The sequence below is a fragment of the Ischnura elegans genome, chromosome 5 (assembly GCF_921293095.1).
Source record: "Ischnura elegans chromosome 5, ioIscEleg1.1, whole genome shotgun sequence".
In the NCBI taxonomy this organism is placed as follows: Eukaryota; Metazoa; Arthropoda; class Insecta; order Odonata; family Coenagrionidae; genus Ischnura; species Ischnura elegans.
Window position 1 is genome coordinate 59,487,575 of NC_060250.1, and position 16,404 is coordinate 59,503,978.

At 37.9% G+C, this 16,404-nt stretch overlaps 1 protein-coding gene across 1 annotated transcript; it reads right to left on the reverse strand.

The window, feature by feature from the left end:
* Window positions 1-3,733: 3,733 nt before the first annotated feature.
* On the reverse strand, window positions 3,734-14,431 carry LOC124158952 (sulfotransferase 1C4-like). Its single transcript, XM_046534389.1, has 8 exons — window positions 14,411-14,431; window positions 13,869-14,083; window positions 11,213-11,312; window positions 9,122-9,317; window positions 7,346-7,472; window positions 6,384-6,478; window positions 5,325-5,499; window positions 3,734-4,448 (listed from the first exon to the last, which is right to left on the reverse strand). Exons 2-8 carry the CDS (start codon window positions 14,071-14,073, stop codon window positions 4,342-4,344), a joined length of 1,005 nt encoding a protein of 334 aa, XP_046390345.1. The 5' UTR covers window positions 14,074-14,083; window positions 14,411-14,431; the 3' UTR covers window positions 3,734-4,341.
* Window positions 14,432-16,404: the final 1,973 nt, after the last annotated feature.

Genomic DNA, 16,404 nt, shown 5'->3' on the forward strand with positions numbered 1-16,404 from the left:
CACATTTCGAATGCATCCACTCTAGATCCAATCCTTGACCTTATTGATGATTTCGATGAAAATCTGTATGGGCTTTTGACTCTTCTAGTCCGAAATAGCATGTTAAGCGTCGTTATTTGAAAAGGAAGAGAAAATTAGAATGAAACCTCGATTCCCATGCCTAGCTGCGACTCCAGCAAGGAGCCCGAAAGACGGAAATAAAAATGAAAATCACATTTATGAGAGGCCATTGTTTTTGTGCGAGGCGTCCCATTTAATTGACTGTGAAACCTTGATGCCTTCGGACCCACCTAAATAAATCTCTTTGGAAAAGATTTCAGTACTGTCCTTCCCTCATATTCATTGGATATAAAGTTGGCGTTTCTGCATGTAGCAGGAAACTGCGACGCTTTGTCATCGCTTGAATAGCCGTAGGGAAACAAAGAAGAAGCTGTAAAGGAATGAACGAGTTGAATTCCGAATAAGGTGAAGGAAATGACCGAGAGCATAGTGGAGTCGGGTCATGCTTTCGCTCTGTTTCCTTCATTTTCCTCCACTTAGAAACCGTAGTGAGTAACCCTTTCTTGGCAGACGATTAATCTGAGATATTTTTCTGACTCACAATAATATGATGAAATCCCTCTAAAGCCATATACTGTTGTATTTGATTTAATATATCGGTCTCCGTGGCGGTGGGGATAAGTACTCGTCTATCGTACCAAAGGTCACGGGTTCGAGTTCCTGGATGGGTTGCCCCTATCTAAGGCATGGTTGTATGTGATTGTCCATTGGTGGATCCAGGGGGGGGCACGGAGGCACCCCCCCCCCCCAGACCCTCAAAAATATGCGAGATTTTTAACATGGTCCCATTATCATTGCGATCGTTTTGTATTACGAGATATCCTTGTGCCCCCCCAGAAAAAAAATCCTGGATTCGGCCTTGCTTGTGCCCCCCCCCCCCCCAGAAAGAAATCCTGGATCCGCCCCTGTGATTGTCTATAATTGATTGTTAAGATCCCCGATGTAAAGGCTTCATTGAGCTGTTTTCAGGAGTATTTGAGATAAATAAAAATAATGTTGGAAAAAAACGCTTGCGACGACAATGCTATCAATCTGTAGCTGGTGTTCGTCACTATTTCGTTGGATGGCAAGGATAAAATCTTGTGTGCTGATATTAAGATCTAGTGATCGAATCCCTCTTAGGTTAGCCTTTTTTATCTCACAGTGTGGCTGAACGGGATTTCCTCGCCTTTTCATTGTGAGAAAGGGCCAATCTGTCTGAAATATGTTTGTACAAAAGCATGATCATTATTTATAACAGAAAAATGATGTGAAATATAACACCTGAGTTAACAATTAAAAAAAATACATTCAGCTTCCAATGAAAAATACCAATAATTTTGCAAACATTGACATTTTTTGTAAAAAAAATACACTTGAAATTTATGAATTGATCAATGGGAGTATTTAAAAGTATACTATCATTCTTGGTTGTCTGGCTAATTTGCTTGCATCGAATTATTAAATTGCAACCCTCTTTAGGTCATGAAGAAAGTGCTTTGCAGACACCTTTAAAAAAAAGCTCGTAATTAGGAATAAAAGAAATACTGGAACGTACTTCATGCCTTGCCAATTTCTTAATCCTGGTTTGGGTTGGGATCTCGTCCTTTTAGTCCTACCCATTTTGTGAGCAACAACTTTCCTACCAGTATTTTATCTGTTATGCAGATTTCTCCTCCGAGTATTACCCATTGGAAACTACTGTTCATGGCACTAAAGAACGGATAATAGTCATTAGCTTTTACTTTCGTGTGTGAAAAATTTCAGGATCGTAAATTTTTGCCGAAATGTGGTCATATATTTCATTAGTTTTGCATTTTTAATTCATGGACTTGTATTGCCTCTCGCGAAGGACAACCATAATTATTAACGGTTTTCGGGCGTTCCTCAGTGTAGTGCTGTCTAAAGGCCACGATTGTTTCTCTAACCATCCTACTGGTGTCCTCATGTCACTTCTGCCTTATTAGGAATTCAACTCATTTATTCACTTACAGCTTCTAAGGTTATTCAAGCGATGACAAAGTGTCTAAGTTTCCTGCTACCAGCAGAAACTACAAATGTATGCCCAATGAATATGAGGGAGGGACCAGTGGCGTAACTATGGGGGGATGAGGGGATGGATCAAAGGAGATGGATCAAACCCCCCCCCCCCCAAAGCCTCAGAAAAAAAAAGTTTCAAACTATTGTCTAATTTTGATATATTTTATCTACATCTGTATAAAGTTAAAGATCATTTATTAAAGATGTAAATTTCCAGGTATGAAAATTTTCAAAAGATTTACCCGTTGCCCGGGGGGGGGGGGGTTGCCCCTCCAGACACTCTCATCCCCCGAAAGCGTATTCCTAGTTACGCCACTGGAAGGGACAATACTAGAACCTCTTCCACTTCTGAAGCGACACGAAGACGCCAGCAGGATGGCTGGAGAAACTGTCGTCGCCTTTGGACAACACTACGCGGAGGAATTCCCGAAAGCCGTTACTAATTTGGAGAAACGCGGGGAAAATCTCAGATCCAAGCCATAATAAGCTTTTGCATAATTCTATATTCAGCCTAAAAACGCGGTGTCTCACCCAGGAGGCTAATACCTCCACGCCACTGGGCTGCGTGAGGTAATCCAAGACAGTAATACGGTCGAGAGAAGTAAACGCCTTCTTATGTAACCAAAAACTAAACCACTGGTAATTGCTTTCGGAATTATTAGCTAGTAATGGTGCTTTTCATCATCTTTTATGACGCAGTAAATCTCGTCTGTACCTTAATGGCACGGCCCACAAAAATTGGGAAGTAATTACAAAGATTTTCCCGTAAGTCGTTTCGCAGTCAAGGTCGGTGTTGATGAGCCTGACCATTGCTAAAATTGAGCTGGCTATTATAGGTGATCAATATATTAAAAATCTGGGAATTACTGAAGAATTGAGGAAGAGAAGCGTGAGAAAGGCGAACAAAAAGTCAGCGTCAAAGTTTAATTATTACCGGAAAGTATGATATTATATTTTATAAGGGATCTGGGGCACTGTAGCGAATTACGCAAATTTGCCTTGCGTTTCACTCCTTTTTCACTTACGAAAGGAGCGTGATAAACTGCGATTTAATATACTCTCCGATGTCGAAGAGATACAATAATTATAATCTGCTTTCCCGAGTACGCAAAGCAGCAAAAGAACTCTGTCCATGTATTATTGCCTTAATAACTTGGCTTCTTGGATGAATATTATTCGTAATTCTTGTTTTCTTCGAGTTCGTCATTGAGTGATTTTTGAACTAATCAAAGAGTGAAATTTTGTGAATCAAAGTGTGCTTTAGGTTGCTCTTTTACATTACTTGAGGTGCCCTAGAAGTACTCAAATGAAATCTCTAAATAAAGGATATCCGAAAATCGTCAAATCTTGGATTTGGGACGATTTATAGGTAAAATATATCAATTCCCAGACCGTTTCATCGTTCTCGTCCGCAGTGAGTACTTGTGTGAATTTCAAAGTTTATTTAAAAAAAAAATTTTTTTTTTAAGGTAACCCTTAACATCTAATCATTAAAACATTCATTTAGTTGGGTCGTGTTTGAGTTCATTGTTAATAAGCCAGGGAAAATTTTGTATTTGTTCATTTGCCATGTTCTACCATTATACCAAATTTAATCATAATCGGAAAGGGAATCCATGAATGTTCCTTGTCAGTGAAATTAGTCTGCAGTGGGTATTTGTTTGGATTCCGAAGTTTATTTGAAAAAAAATTAATAATTTTATAAAGATAATCCTAAACATCTAACCGATGAACATTTTATTTTACAAATTTTAAGATCCCTCAGTCTTTTAAACTTACAGGAAATAGCATTTTAGACGCTCCACTCAATACAAGTTTAATACTGAGCATTGATTTAAAATACTGATGTTAGGTTATATTTAAATAATTTTAAGGCAAAAATTATTATGAATATATTCTATTCTCACTGGAAAAAGATTTTTCTGAGGCACTGATTGTCAATGAGGACTGAAACCATTGTTTATACCTGCATTCAACCTTAAATGCCGTGCCGACATGGTCAAATAAACGTTCCTTAGGCTCTATTTATTTCACTTGCTGGTCATTGCCACATCATTGTTGCGAAGGGGATTCTTACGGTGGCTGGGAGTTGCACACGATGGATCAATCACAAATCATGCATCACTCGTACATATCCTCTACGGGGAGTAAGTTCATTAATTTTGCTGGAAAATCGTGTGCCTTGTATTCTTTCCATTTTCAACCATGTTCCCGGGATTTTTGAAGATTTGGTCCCATAATTTATTATCACATCCCGTGAACTTAGTACTGAAATCTCACTTCCGTATGTTTCTCTTGTTCTCGTATCCAGGCGTCTGCCTTTTCGTTCAGTTCTGGTGTAAAGTAGTTCCTCCAGTCACCACTCACACCTGAAATTGAATTTTTTTTTAAAACATGGCACTAAGTAGAGGGTTTTGCATTAATTTTAACACTTTTCATAATCGAAATAGCTACATTTGTTTAAGAAAATTCATGATTTTTCAATATTTTATTTATGAAGGAAAATAATTGTTTTTTTTTAATATTTCGGGGGGGTCCGGACCCCCCCCCCTCGGACCCCCTCAGGCTACGTCACTGCCTTCCATCGTTTGTGCATAAAAATTTTCATTTTCCATTTTCATGCTCAAGGAGCTGCGCAAGTGCCACTCTATGGCCAATTACGTGATTCTAGTATTTTTATAATTTTTATAATTTGTTCAATATAATATTATATTAGCAACCATTATCTCAGTCAACCTGATCTTCACATTAGAGGATTCAAAATAGGCTAGCTAACGTGTCGGAATCCAGTTATGGGGAATGAAGGAAGGGATAACAACCGTTCAACACCCTCAGTACCTTATAATTTTGTTGAGAGATTAACCTGTTAAAGTCACGGAGATAAAGGTTATCTCGTCTTGAAAATTAATTTCTCTGCTTTATAAGCTTCTTTATCGAAATCTGTCAATAATCTTAGATTATGTTATCGTTCAAGTTTGAGAAATATTTCCTTGAAATGACAAGTTGTCATGGAAAATAAGCGTAATACTTGTTCGATTGATAAAGATAACTTACTTCAGTCGAGAACAGCATATCGCTTTATCGCAAAAGGTGATGGATGGCTGACGCTCAGATGACTCGTATTTCCTTGTGAAATGAAACTGCTATGAATAAATTACTACGGCTGAAAGTATATTGAATACCTTTATCTACCTCACTTCGTTCATGATACAGGACGGAGCACCAACCGTTGATTGACGTCTCACCTTTTCGATAAAACCCTTGTTCTCCATCCTTCACTGTTGCCCTGTCTTCCATCTGCATTGACGGCTGCTTTCGGAAGTTGTCGATTTGCAAGTACTCGTCCAGCTGACTCACTTGTTCTTCAGTTAGACTTTTCCCTAAAAAGTCCGCAGTCTTCCTTATAGCTGCTGGTAGATCCTTTTTTTTTGGAAATAAGAAAAACTTGAGAGTTATTAAGGAATAAGGTTTTTCGTGTTTACGATATATTCAGAAGACGAACGGAATACGAACATGCATTCACAATCCGCTTTTATGCTTATAATAATAAATATATATTATTTTGGAATAATTGGTCTTTCACACATTGATCGATAAAATTGAAATGAACAACCGGAATAATACATTTACATTAACAACAAATAAATTAAACGTAATAAAATAATACAGCTCAAAATCCTGAATAATATGTACACATAGACTGAATAGATAATACATAGAGTGAATAAGATAAATAAGAGTTAATGGATGGAGGAAAATAAAAACTGTCTGTGGTATACCTAAACAGAATCACCCGAAATTAATTTTGTGAAGAAGGAAAATTGTAGCATGCAAACATCATCCGCCTGAGCAATCAGTTACGCGCTCTTTGCTGAAGCCGCCACCTCATAACTACCATAGATCAGAGCACTACATAGAACAAGTGACTTTGTACTCAGGCACGCGCGCGGGTGCAAAGTTATCTACACCAAAGAAATAAATCGCCTTGAAAAAACTTTCAGCTTAACTGGGATTCGAGCCCGGATCTCCTGATTGACGGTCAGATATGCTAGCAGTTACACCAACAAGTCATCTTCTTCCAAGGCCATGGTAGCATACCTGACCGGCTATCGGGAGATCCGGATTCGGATTCCGGCTAAGGCAAATTATTTTTTAATGGCGAATTTTATCCTTGGTTTACAGAATATAGGACAATTAGGGCATAAAGGCGTTAACATAGATTCTCATAAGGCCAGGGTCAAGGCGGATAATGTCTGCAAGTGTTTCGCATTATTTCCTTCTTTTGATGTAAATGTATAAATTACCTTTTTCATGTCTTCATAGAATAAGAACAGCATATTTTTGTGATCTTTTAGACGCCAGGCTTCATCCACGTGGCTCCAGAAAGGTGTCCAATGAACTTTAAAATAAGGAAACGTTGGATTAGCGAAGAAAAATTATTGCTTATGCTAGCAAGCTTCTTGTGATGAGTATAATATTTGAGAACTCATGGAAATATATACATTACAACAAAATTTCAATAAATTCCTAATTATTCATATTAAAAATACATCATGGATTTAAAAAAAACTTCCCCAAATAGGGAAGGACGTGATGGGCTTGAATCTTATGGTAAAAGAACGAATTAAAACTCTATTAATCTTCCAAAAGATCATTTGGCACCTGAGAAATTATCATAATTGTGCGTGAAAAAAGAGAACAAATTATTATGACTTATTACAATATGGCTCAAGAAAGGGAGATAAAAAACTTATAACATTAACATAGCTCTAAAACTTTAAATATAAATGGACAAGAATGCTTATAGTGTTACATTAAAAAAATTTAAAATGAAGTTATTATTATTTAAGAGTGGGAATTTTTAAAAAATATAAAGCCTTGATGGATCGAATGTTTATAAAATTCGTTTTGAATAATTCCGGAGAATTTGAAGAGGGATATCGGAAAATGCAATTTATCAAAGTTGAGGAAATAGGAGTCGAATGGTGATTACGACAATGTGCTAGAAAAAGAAGTTTGATTGGCTCCAACAGCAAAGAGACAAATTGGTCTCAGGGTGTAAGAACAAAGTACTCTTTCTCTCCGTACACTAGGGATTGAAACTGAGTAGTTTCGTGAGTAAAACTACTGGGATAAGTGAAGAAAACTTCTCAATTATTCATAGTTAAAGATTTTTGATATGATATATGATTTGAAAAATATTTTGGTTCTCTTCACTCGTTTGAAATGCCCCAAGGATTTATGAGTTGATAAAGTAAATACTTACGTAAGTTTCGTTGAAAAAGATCCCAGTACTGAGAGAATTCTATATGATCTCCAACATCTTTTAATAGCTTGTTAAGATGGAAATAGGACACTGCGACGTCCTTAGGATTTCTAGCCACGTACACGACCTTAAAAAATGGAAAGCGATATTTTACTAGTTTTAATTGCAGCTGCGCCATTACAAATAATGTAATGAAATCAGAAAACATCAAATTCATAACCAGGAGAAAAATTAAGCGATAAAAATCGTTCAACATCCTCAATTTTTACATGCCTTATTCATTTATTGGATAGAATAACCTCTTAAAGTCACGGGTTAAAGGTGGTCTACTCTTGAAACTTAATATCTGTGCTTAAAAGCTTCTTTATCAAGATATGTTAATAATCTTATATTATTTTATCGCTCGATCGTCAGATACAAGAAAATGGGATAAAACGTTATCATGGAAAAATAAGCGTTATACTTTTCCGGTTAATAAAGAAAGATTGCTTGAATCGGAAAGATTATACACATAATTGCAATAGGTGAAAGGTGACTGACGTGATTAAAAACATTTCCTTGTGATCTGAAACTGGAATGAATGAATTCCACCGACAAAAAGTACGAGGGACGTCATTTTTCAACCTCCGATGGGTCATGAACAGAAGACGAAGTGAATTATTAAAAATTATTTCATTGCTTAATGTTGAGCACACTTATGGTATCCTTTCGACATAATCGCCTCGTCAATTGAGGCATTGATCGTGCCTGTGGACAAGTTTTACTAGACCCTCTTCAGAAGATATTGCCGCCAGCCTGTTTGAAAACCCTTCCCTCCAAGCTACTTCTTCACTTCAGTATTATAACGGCACTATGTCGACATTGCACGGCGGATGATTGAAAATGTCCCATTGAAATTGCTCAGAGAGCAGTTGGGCCGCATCAGCGTTGAGATGACGGTCGTTGTCATGGATCAGAACACTTCCTGAAGCCAGTATGTCTCCTCTTTTGTTTTGAATGGGAATGGGTGAAATGTTTCGCACTGTTTCACACTCTAGCCACCGTGCATTAAAAAATTCTCTTTAATTGGCATAAAGGTCAAGACATGTCAATACTGAAGACGATCGACGAGTTTTCTGGCTGTCGCTCCGCAGTGCACACTTGGCGGGAGAATCCATTGAGCCAGTGTAGTTAATGAGAAGGCTACTAACCTTGAACTAACAACTCAAGATCAGAAATGACTTGAGCGTGTGGTGCGGAGGATGCGCTGTTGCCCTATGCGCGCGGTACCCGCCTGTCGCTTGTATGGTGTTTTTGCTGAGCTTATCGAAACGTCCCTCGTATATTGAATGCCTGTTTCAACCTAACTTCTTAATTCATGAGACTTCAAATATGAGTGTTTAAGAATTGAAAGATATTGTTGATAATTCTAGTGATAGCGCATTGAAAAGTTTGAAGAAAATGGATATATCATAATTTGATATGTTCACTAGTAACGTCATCGATTATTGCTTATTACTTTCATCACAAAATCCTTAATTATGTCCTCCTCCAATTTCTCATAGACGACAACCTAAATGAAATGCGGTTTAGCCGCACTAAGTACTTTTTTAAAAATTAAGTGTTTTTCAATTTCCGTCATTTTTTTATCGAAATAATGTCGATACGACTTTTATGTACTATTGCTGCCAGCCTTATTTCGATGTTCAAAATAGGTTTTCATTCCTTGTGTATACCCATTTCATTTGCTCTCTCAGCGGGGTGAAAAAATATTTAATGAAGGTAGGTTTTTCTCACCTTGCATGTGTCAATGAGCTTCGGGTCGAGCAAGCTCATTGGAAAGTGTGTCTTGATATGCCGCGGGGATTTCATTTTCGGCAGCGTCTCGTAACCTGGAGCTATTTTCTCCCGGAAAGCTTCCAGCTTCGCGGGGTCATCCTTGTTTTTCTCCAGCATTTCCTTTATGCTCTCGTCTCTCCATAATACTGAATACCTACAATAAAATTTAATCGAGAGAAAAATAGATTTAGTTATGTGTTATATTTGAACTCAGCTCGATTAATTTACGGCCTTAAAGAAAAATGTTAAATAAGTTTGTTAAGTAAAATGCATTTATATTTTTATTCCCATGCCACCGAAAAAATCACATATTGACCTTTTATATTGGGTTTTCAACGATTTTAACAATTACACGTGCACGAAAAAACATGCCCTGAATAGGAGAGACCTAACCCGGTGGGACTCAAACCTGCTACCTATTGCTTGGCAGGCAAAGACTTACATCATCGCCACCGACCGAGGCCAAAGCAAGGAGGTACCATTGTAGCCGATATAGCTTATTTAACCCACTCATTTGTTCTAAAATAAATGATATACATCTAGATGCAAACTTAGGCATATATTAATGATAACAAGCACATGATTGTAAATTTGGCTGAGTTAAGATATGGAATAATGAAACTTCTTGAGTATGATTATGACGGAGAGGGTGGAATGGCTCTTTGATAGAACGATTTTGGTCGTTTATAGCTCGTTTTTATATGTTTTAGCTTCATAAAATTTAGTTAGATTTTAGCAGAAAATCATTGCCGCAGCTCATCCAGGTTTTCAAAAGTGATCTCTCGTGATAGTGGAAATTTTCACTGCGCATTTTCCTGGTTTAGGGTACTTTGCTTGAATACAAATCTCCCCCTTCTGGATCAATTTCCACGAATTTCTAGAAAATTTCAGTCTATAGAAATATTTTTTGATTGATCTGTTTGCATAATAATTCTTAGAAAGGCTTTGCAAGGGATGAAGCCATCGGTAAGATGCGAATAAAGATTTTTTAGTGAAATTTTCTTAAGAATTTATAAAAAGTAATTGGTGAAAGATACTCATGTGTAAAACTTAACGTTCAAACGCGGTTTTAAATTCGATGAAGGAATGAGTGTAGTAGGAAAATGAATCTGGCTGCATCGTGTATTGGTCAGCGAGAATAGGGGTAGTAAATTAGAGGCTTTCGAAATAGACGAGAAGAATAAGCCAAAACGTGACGAAGGCATCGATCCAAGAAATAAAGAGGCGTTAAGTATGATGGAAGAGACTGGAAATTAGTGGTGAAAACCAAAAGATGAGGATATAAAGTACGTGATGAGGTGCAGCGTCTATGGAACACTGATGAGCATTGGAAAGTTGAGAGTTATAAGAATTAATTACGGAAGAATGGGGTGCATTAGAGACCATACAAACTGCAATAGCTAAGAATACTGGAAAGAGATGCAATTACGGTGATAAGCCATGGTTGGAGGAATAACGAGTGAAAATGAATGATCCTCCAGTTTTCTGCGGGTCAGAATGGGGTGCAGTAGCGGATGCAGAAAAATCTCAAGGGGGGGTGGCGCAAAAAAGTTGTTTTTAATTTTATGGTAATAAAAAATGATCAAGTAACAGGCAGAGTATAGGAAAATTTCATTTAAAGTGATTATACACATATAAAAGACAATGCCATCTTATGATATAAAAAAGTTACAATTGTGTTTTTGCAATGTTCGGCAATACGGGCGTACCCACAAGGGGGGGGTCCCATCTGTATCCGCCACTGATGGGGTGTTTCTTTCATTTCAGCTTTGGAACCTTACTCGAGAAATTTGGTGCGTTTACTGGATGAGGTACATCGTCTATGGAATAATGATGAGCATTAGAAAGTTGAAAATTATGGGAATTAATTATGGAAGAATGGAGTGAATTAGTGACCACGCAAACTGCAGTGGTTATGAAGAATGAAAAGAGATACAAATACGTTGATATGCCGCGATTGGGGTGATTACGTGTGAAAATGAAACAATCCTCAGTTTTCTGCGGGTTAGAATGGGGTCTGTCTCTTTTATTTATGCTCTTGAATCGTACTCTAGAAATTTGGTGCGATCTCCTGTGCCTTCTCTCTTAGCTCCATCGTAGTCAAGGTTATTGTTGATAAGCCACAGCATTTCCTGCGTCCACGTTGTGCCTGAGAAGATAAAATGTTTTCTTCATGTACAATCTGGGGCTTGAATTTTTAAAATATTAACTTAAAAATATAGATAGTGGTGTTAATTGTGCGGGAACTATGATGCGACGCGAAGGTAACCTAAAAATATAGCGGAACTTGGAGCTTAAATCTCTTATTCCCTTAAATAGTTCAGCCCACAACTATTTGTTTGTCTCGTAACAGCATTTCATGTTGAGTAGTTGAGAAAATATTAGTAAAATGAATGCTTCTCGTGTTTATTATATATAAGTGTAAGCTCAATTTCGTTAAGTCGAAGGAAAACTTCCACTTTCAGACATATATCCTAAAATTTATGTAATTGCTTATTATGAATAACGTATTAAAACATGTATTCTGAAATAGTTATGAATTTACTATTATATTTTTATTAAAAAGTTATATCTTTGGTCTAAAAAGTTATAATTCTGTATTTTCATGTATGCACTTATTTTTACTCTTATTTTACTTATATTTTCTTCACATGATATGCTTGTTATGCCACGTGTCATATTCAATGACATACTTATAAGTGCGTAGAAAATTAATAATTTTTGTGACAAGCTTTGCATTTAAATTTAAGAATGGTTGTTAACACACTGGTGTTAACTACTAAGGCTACCTAAAGCACATTACATCTTTAGTTACCTACATTTTTTCTTACCAAAGTTGTGAAAGTGAGACATTTTGGAGTGATAAATTTATTGTTATTATTCACCTAATAATAATTCAGACTCATTGTTTTACCAATAGCAGCTGCAAATGGATCATTCATCAATGAATGTAAATCATTTTATTCTAGAATAATAAAATAATAAATATAGAAAATAATAAAATAAGTAGAGCGAGGGTAAAGTGGGAAATACTGTAAACCTTGAATGTTTTGAGTTACACCCTGGTCACTCACAATGTCAGACTATGAGAACAAGGATACAATTCAATTCAACAAGATTCAATTCTTCTTTTCCAAATCTCCAACAAAAAGAACCTATAATTTAGTTTTTCCCATCATTAATCTTCTAAAAGCATGTTGATAGCTCTCTCAACAAAGGAAAATGTAAATTTCTGGTAATGCGCACCGATTTTCTGTCTCCAAAAATATTGAAATCAAAATTATGACTTCCAGGAGGTGATTCTCCGTTAAAACATTCGCGGGTACTCGTCATGGTGAATGTTGAATAAAAACTTTTGGGCTATGTCGCCGCGTCAATGCTTTGGGTGGCCCCAACGTTTCCCAACCGATGCTGGTCGCTTTCTCAAGGGATTATGAAGAGGTGGGAATTTAAATCCATGCATTATATTCATATTCTAGGAGGTGGAGAAATTTAGGGAGTACGAAAGTGCGTAGAACACCACTTCTTAAGTCTAACGGTAATAATTAAAATCTACGAAATTTCGTCTAAATATCGGGAATTATCATCAAGAAGCGGATATGGCGACAGCCGGACAACAGCAGGGGCGCAGCTAGAAATTAAGGCTAGGAGGATTTCAGACGCAACTAAACCTGGGGTGTGTGGTATACCCGCCAGGATAAGAGGGAGGTGCGAGGGCCCTCCCCAGAAATTTTTTAAGGTAAATGGTTCAAAATGGTGAGTTTACGGCTCTCTGAGAGATATTTTATTAATAATTACACTCTCCTATAAGTATATTAATCAAATAAAGTAAAATGGATTAACTTAAAAGTTTCTCTGAGCTCTGGGCTTTATCCTCCAAAACCCTCCCTCGCTGGGCCACTGCACCAGAGATAACATTTTTCTCGGAATATCTTAGCCTATGAAAATCAGTCTAGAAATATAGTTGTAAAAGATTTCAGTGATAATAAAGATGCCCACCGCTCCGAAATTCCCCTTGTAATCCGAACACCATAAGGTGATTAATCCAACACCACCTAGTCTAGGTGGTGTTGATTAATCGAAGGCAAGGCGCCACATATGGGCAAAAATGCGGATGTGGGGAATGAAGCCCAACTAGCTCTCCCCACCGCGTGGTATTTTTTGAAAATACAGCTGAAACATCCGTGTCGATGACTTAGATCAAAGTAAAATTCTTAAGCCTGAACCACACGATCATTTTTGATAGGTTTTCAGAGACAAAAAGAGTGATCACTCGACCCATCATTTTCTTAATCCCACGGTCATTCCCAGCGTCCTTTTTATCATCACTTTTTCTTCACTTCCCGTATTTAATTTACAACTGTCACTCAATTAAAATCCATACGTGGAGTTTCAACAGCAGCCGTACATTCTGATTGGCTGAAGGACGGTGCCAGCGATGATTTCGGCGATGGAAAAAGGGATGGGATTTCCATCCCTAGAGCCATCGCGGCAATTTATCGCGTAAAACGGTCATCTTTACCGCCATCATTGGAGCGATCGCTGGAGCTGTCCCTCGAAAGGGATGGAAGAAATGATCGTGAGATTCAGGCTCTGCCGAAAATTGGTTATAATTCATTTCCGAATGGGGTAAATGGCATGCATGAATCTCAAATTGTAAGTGAGAAAGCGTTATCACGAAAGTCCCACCTAAGTAAATGCTAACCTGTTCTTGGAAATGTGACAAGCCATATATCATCCGGTCTCAACTCCAAGTCGAAGTAGTGCGGCGCCTGGTGTCGGTATTTTGAGAAAAAGAAGTATTTTTTGGGACCAGCGTACACGAAGCCATCTTTTCTCTTCGGAAAAACCTTCCAGACATCCTCGGTGACTTCTGGTTCCACGTCACGTATTTCAAATGGCAGAGACATCTGTGTTGAACTACTGTGGAGAAATATAGAAAAATATCATTAGGAATCGCTTCGCTCGGAGTAGGAGTGGACAGGATTGGCATTAGAGCATCGTGATGGAGTGGGGATGTAGCATTAGACCTTGTTTCTGATTCGTTAAGTCGTTTTATACCAAAATTTATTGATGAAATGTTCCTTCAGTTACAACGCCACTCATGCCTCGAATGATTTAATATATAACAGTGGTACCATGAGAATTCATAAGTATGCCATTGAATGCTTAACTTACAATTCGTGAAATATGTAATGCAAGTGATAAACATAATTGGAATACACCACTAATGAAACTAAACCATACCTAAATGATATGATAGGTAGTAAAGTTAAAGGAAAGCGTGATAACGGTATCCACCCGACGAAGACCTAAAGAAATCTGTCACAGCACTGGCTATCAGATGGATACTCTTAAATTTTTGGATATCTCGATGTCTCCTTACAGATCTCTATTTTTCTTTTCCAAATAAATGATAACCAAATAAAAGACGAGTCATTCTTTCAGACCGCAAAGTGCTAAGATTAGAACGCTCAATCGTCGCCCAGCGTAAAACTAGGTCTCAGTCATAAAGTGTGAAAGAAACTGGTGAAGTGAAGAAGGTGATGCAGTGCACTTTTCGATTTCGAAGAAAGTCCTCATTTCAATACAGATTTTATGAAATCAAATGAGATATCTTACCGCTAAGGCGACCCAATTGACAGTTGGAAATTCTGAATTTAGAAATAATAAGGATATTCACTTTTCACTAGGAATTCAGGATGTAGAGCTTATTTTTCTCCCATGAAATTAAAATATATTCTGTTTATCGTATAGGTCTGGTTACACGATGCAATACCCGTTCGAGCTAATGTCTAAATGTATGAACGCGTGAATGAACACGAAAATGCACCGTGTAACAATTCGAATTGTTCGAGTGCATAGGCAGAAAATAGAACCTGTTCTAATTTGGTTCATGCATTCTTACATATTCCGTTCCGGTCCACAAAAATCATTCACGCAAACTGACATCAACTCGTACGGAATAATGTACCGTGTAACCAGACCTTTATTAGAAACCAGGTTAGGACGAGTTTATCGTTAATAATTATTGCTTGCAATATTAGTGATCTCATTATTTTCAATCGCAAATTTAGGCCTGGAAGGGATTCATGGCCTTGGGAGTTCGGATGATGTTTATGAGCTGGTAAGGAAAGAATGCGCATGACAGTTCATCGGCCTTGAATGTGACGCCCGGTCAGCTGATCCGAGCGTTGATACTTGGCGTCCCGTTTGTAAACGGAACTCTCCGATGCGATCAGTGGCGTAACTATGGCGAGGATGAGGGGGATAGATCCCTCCTAAAACACTCAGAGAAATATAAAAAATATTGTCCAGTTTTGACACATAATAACTGCATCAGCTCAAAGTTAAATTTAAAGTGCCAAAATGATGTAAAATGCATTTCCATGCATGTCATTTTTCAAAAACGTTCCCGGACACCTTGTTGCTGGGGGTGAGGGGGGTCACCCCCAGGCCTTCCCATCCCCCTAAAGCATATTCCTAGTTACACCCCTGGATACGATATGATATTGGTTGCCAAAGCGGAATGAAACTCCTCAATGACTATTTAATTTGTTAAGAGGCTACCAAAGATCGTATTCCACAAGGATTTGAAGGGATTGTATTCCGCCCGTTCAGTAAAGAGCAACATTAATTTAAAGTACAGTGTTCAGGGATTTAAAGGCCTCTTGACACGATACATTAATACGTGCGAGTTAACGTCTGTTAACATGAACGATTTTTATGGACCGGAATAGAACATGCACGAATGCATGCATCAAATTAGAACGGGTTCTATTTTCTGTACATGCATTCGCACAAGCTGGGTGGTTACACGGTGCATTTTCGTGTTCATTCATGCGTTCACACATTTAGACATTATCTCATACGTATAAACAGGCCTTAAAGTAGTGTAAAATATCAGACAAGGAGCCAGCTTGATCAAATAAACAGAGGATCGAAGCGATTGGAGCTGATTGATCAAGGAAGAGTTCGCATTTTCAGTGGAATATTTCTGTGGTCAATGAGGGACGATCGTGAGCATTTCCGAGGAAAACTACGATAAGGGCGGTGCGTAGGCCCGTCATTCGCCTCACTCAAGCCTCCCAGGAACCCACTATGGCTTCGATTACGTAACGCGGCCACAAGCATCAAGAAGCCCGAAGTCTCCATCTACCGAAGAGACACGGAAGTATGAGGCAAGCGGTGAAATGAAAAACGAGACGGCGACGTAGGCCTTATATTATGCTAGTTTCTTT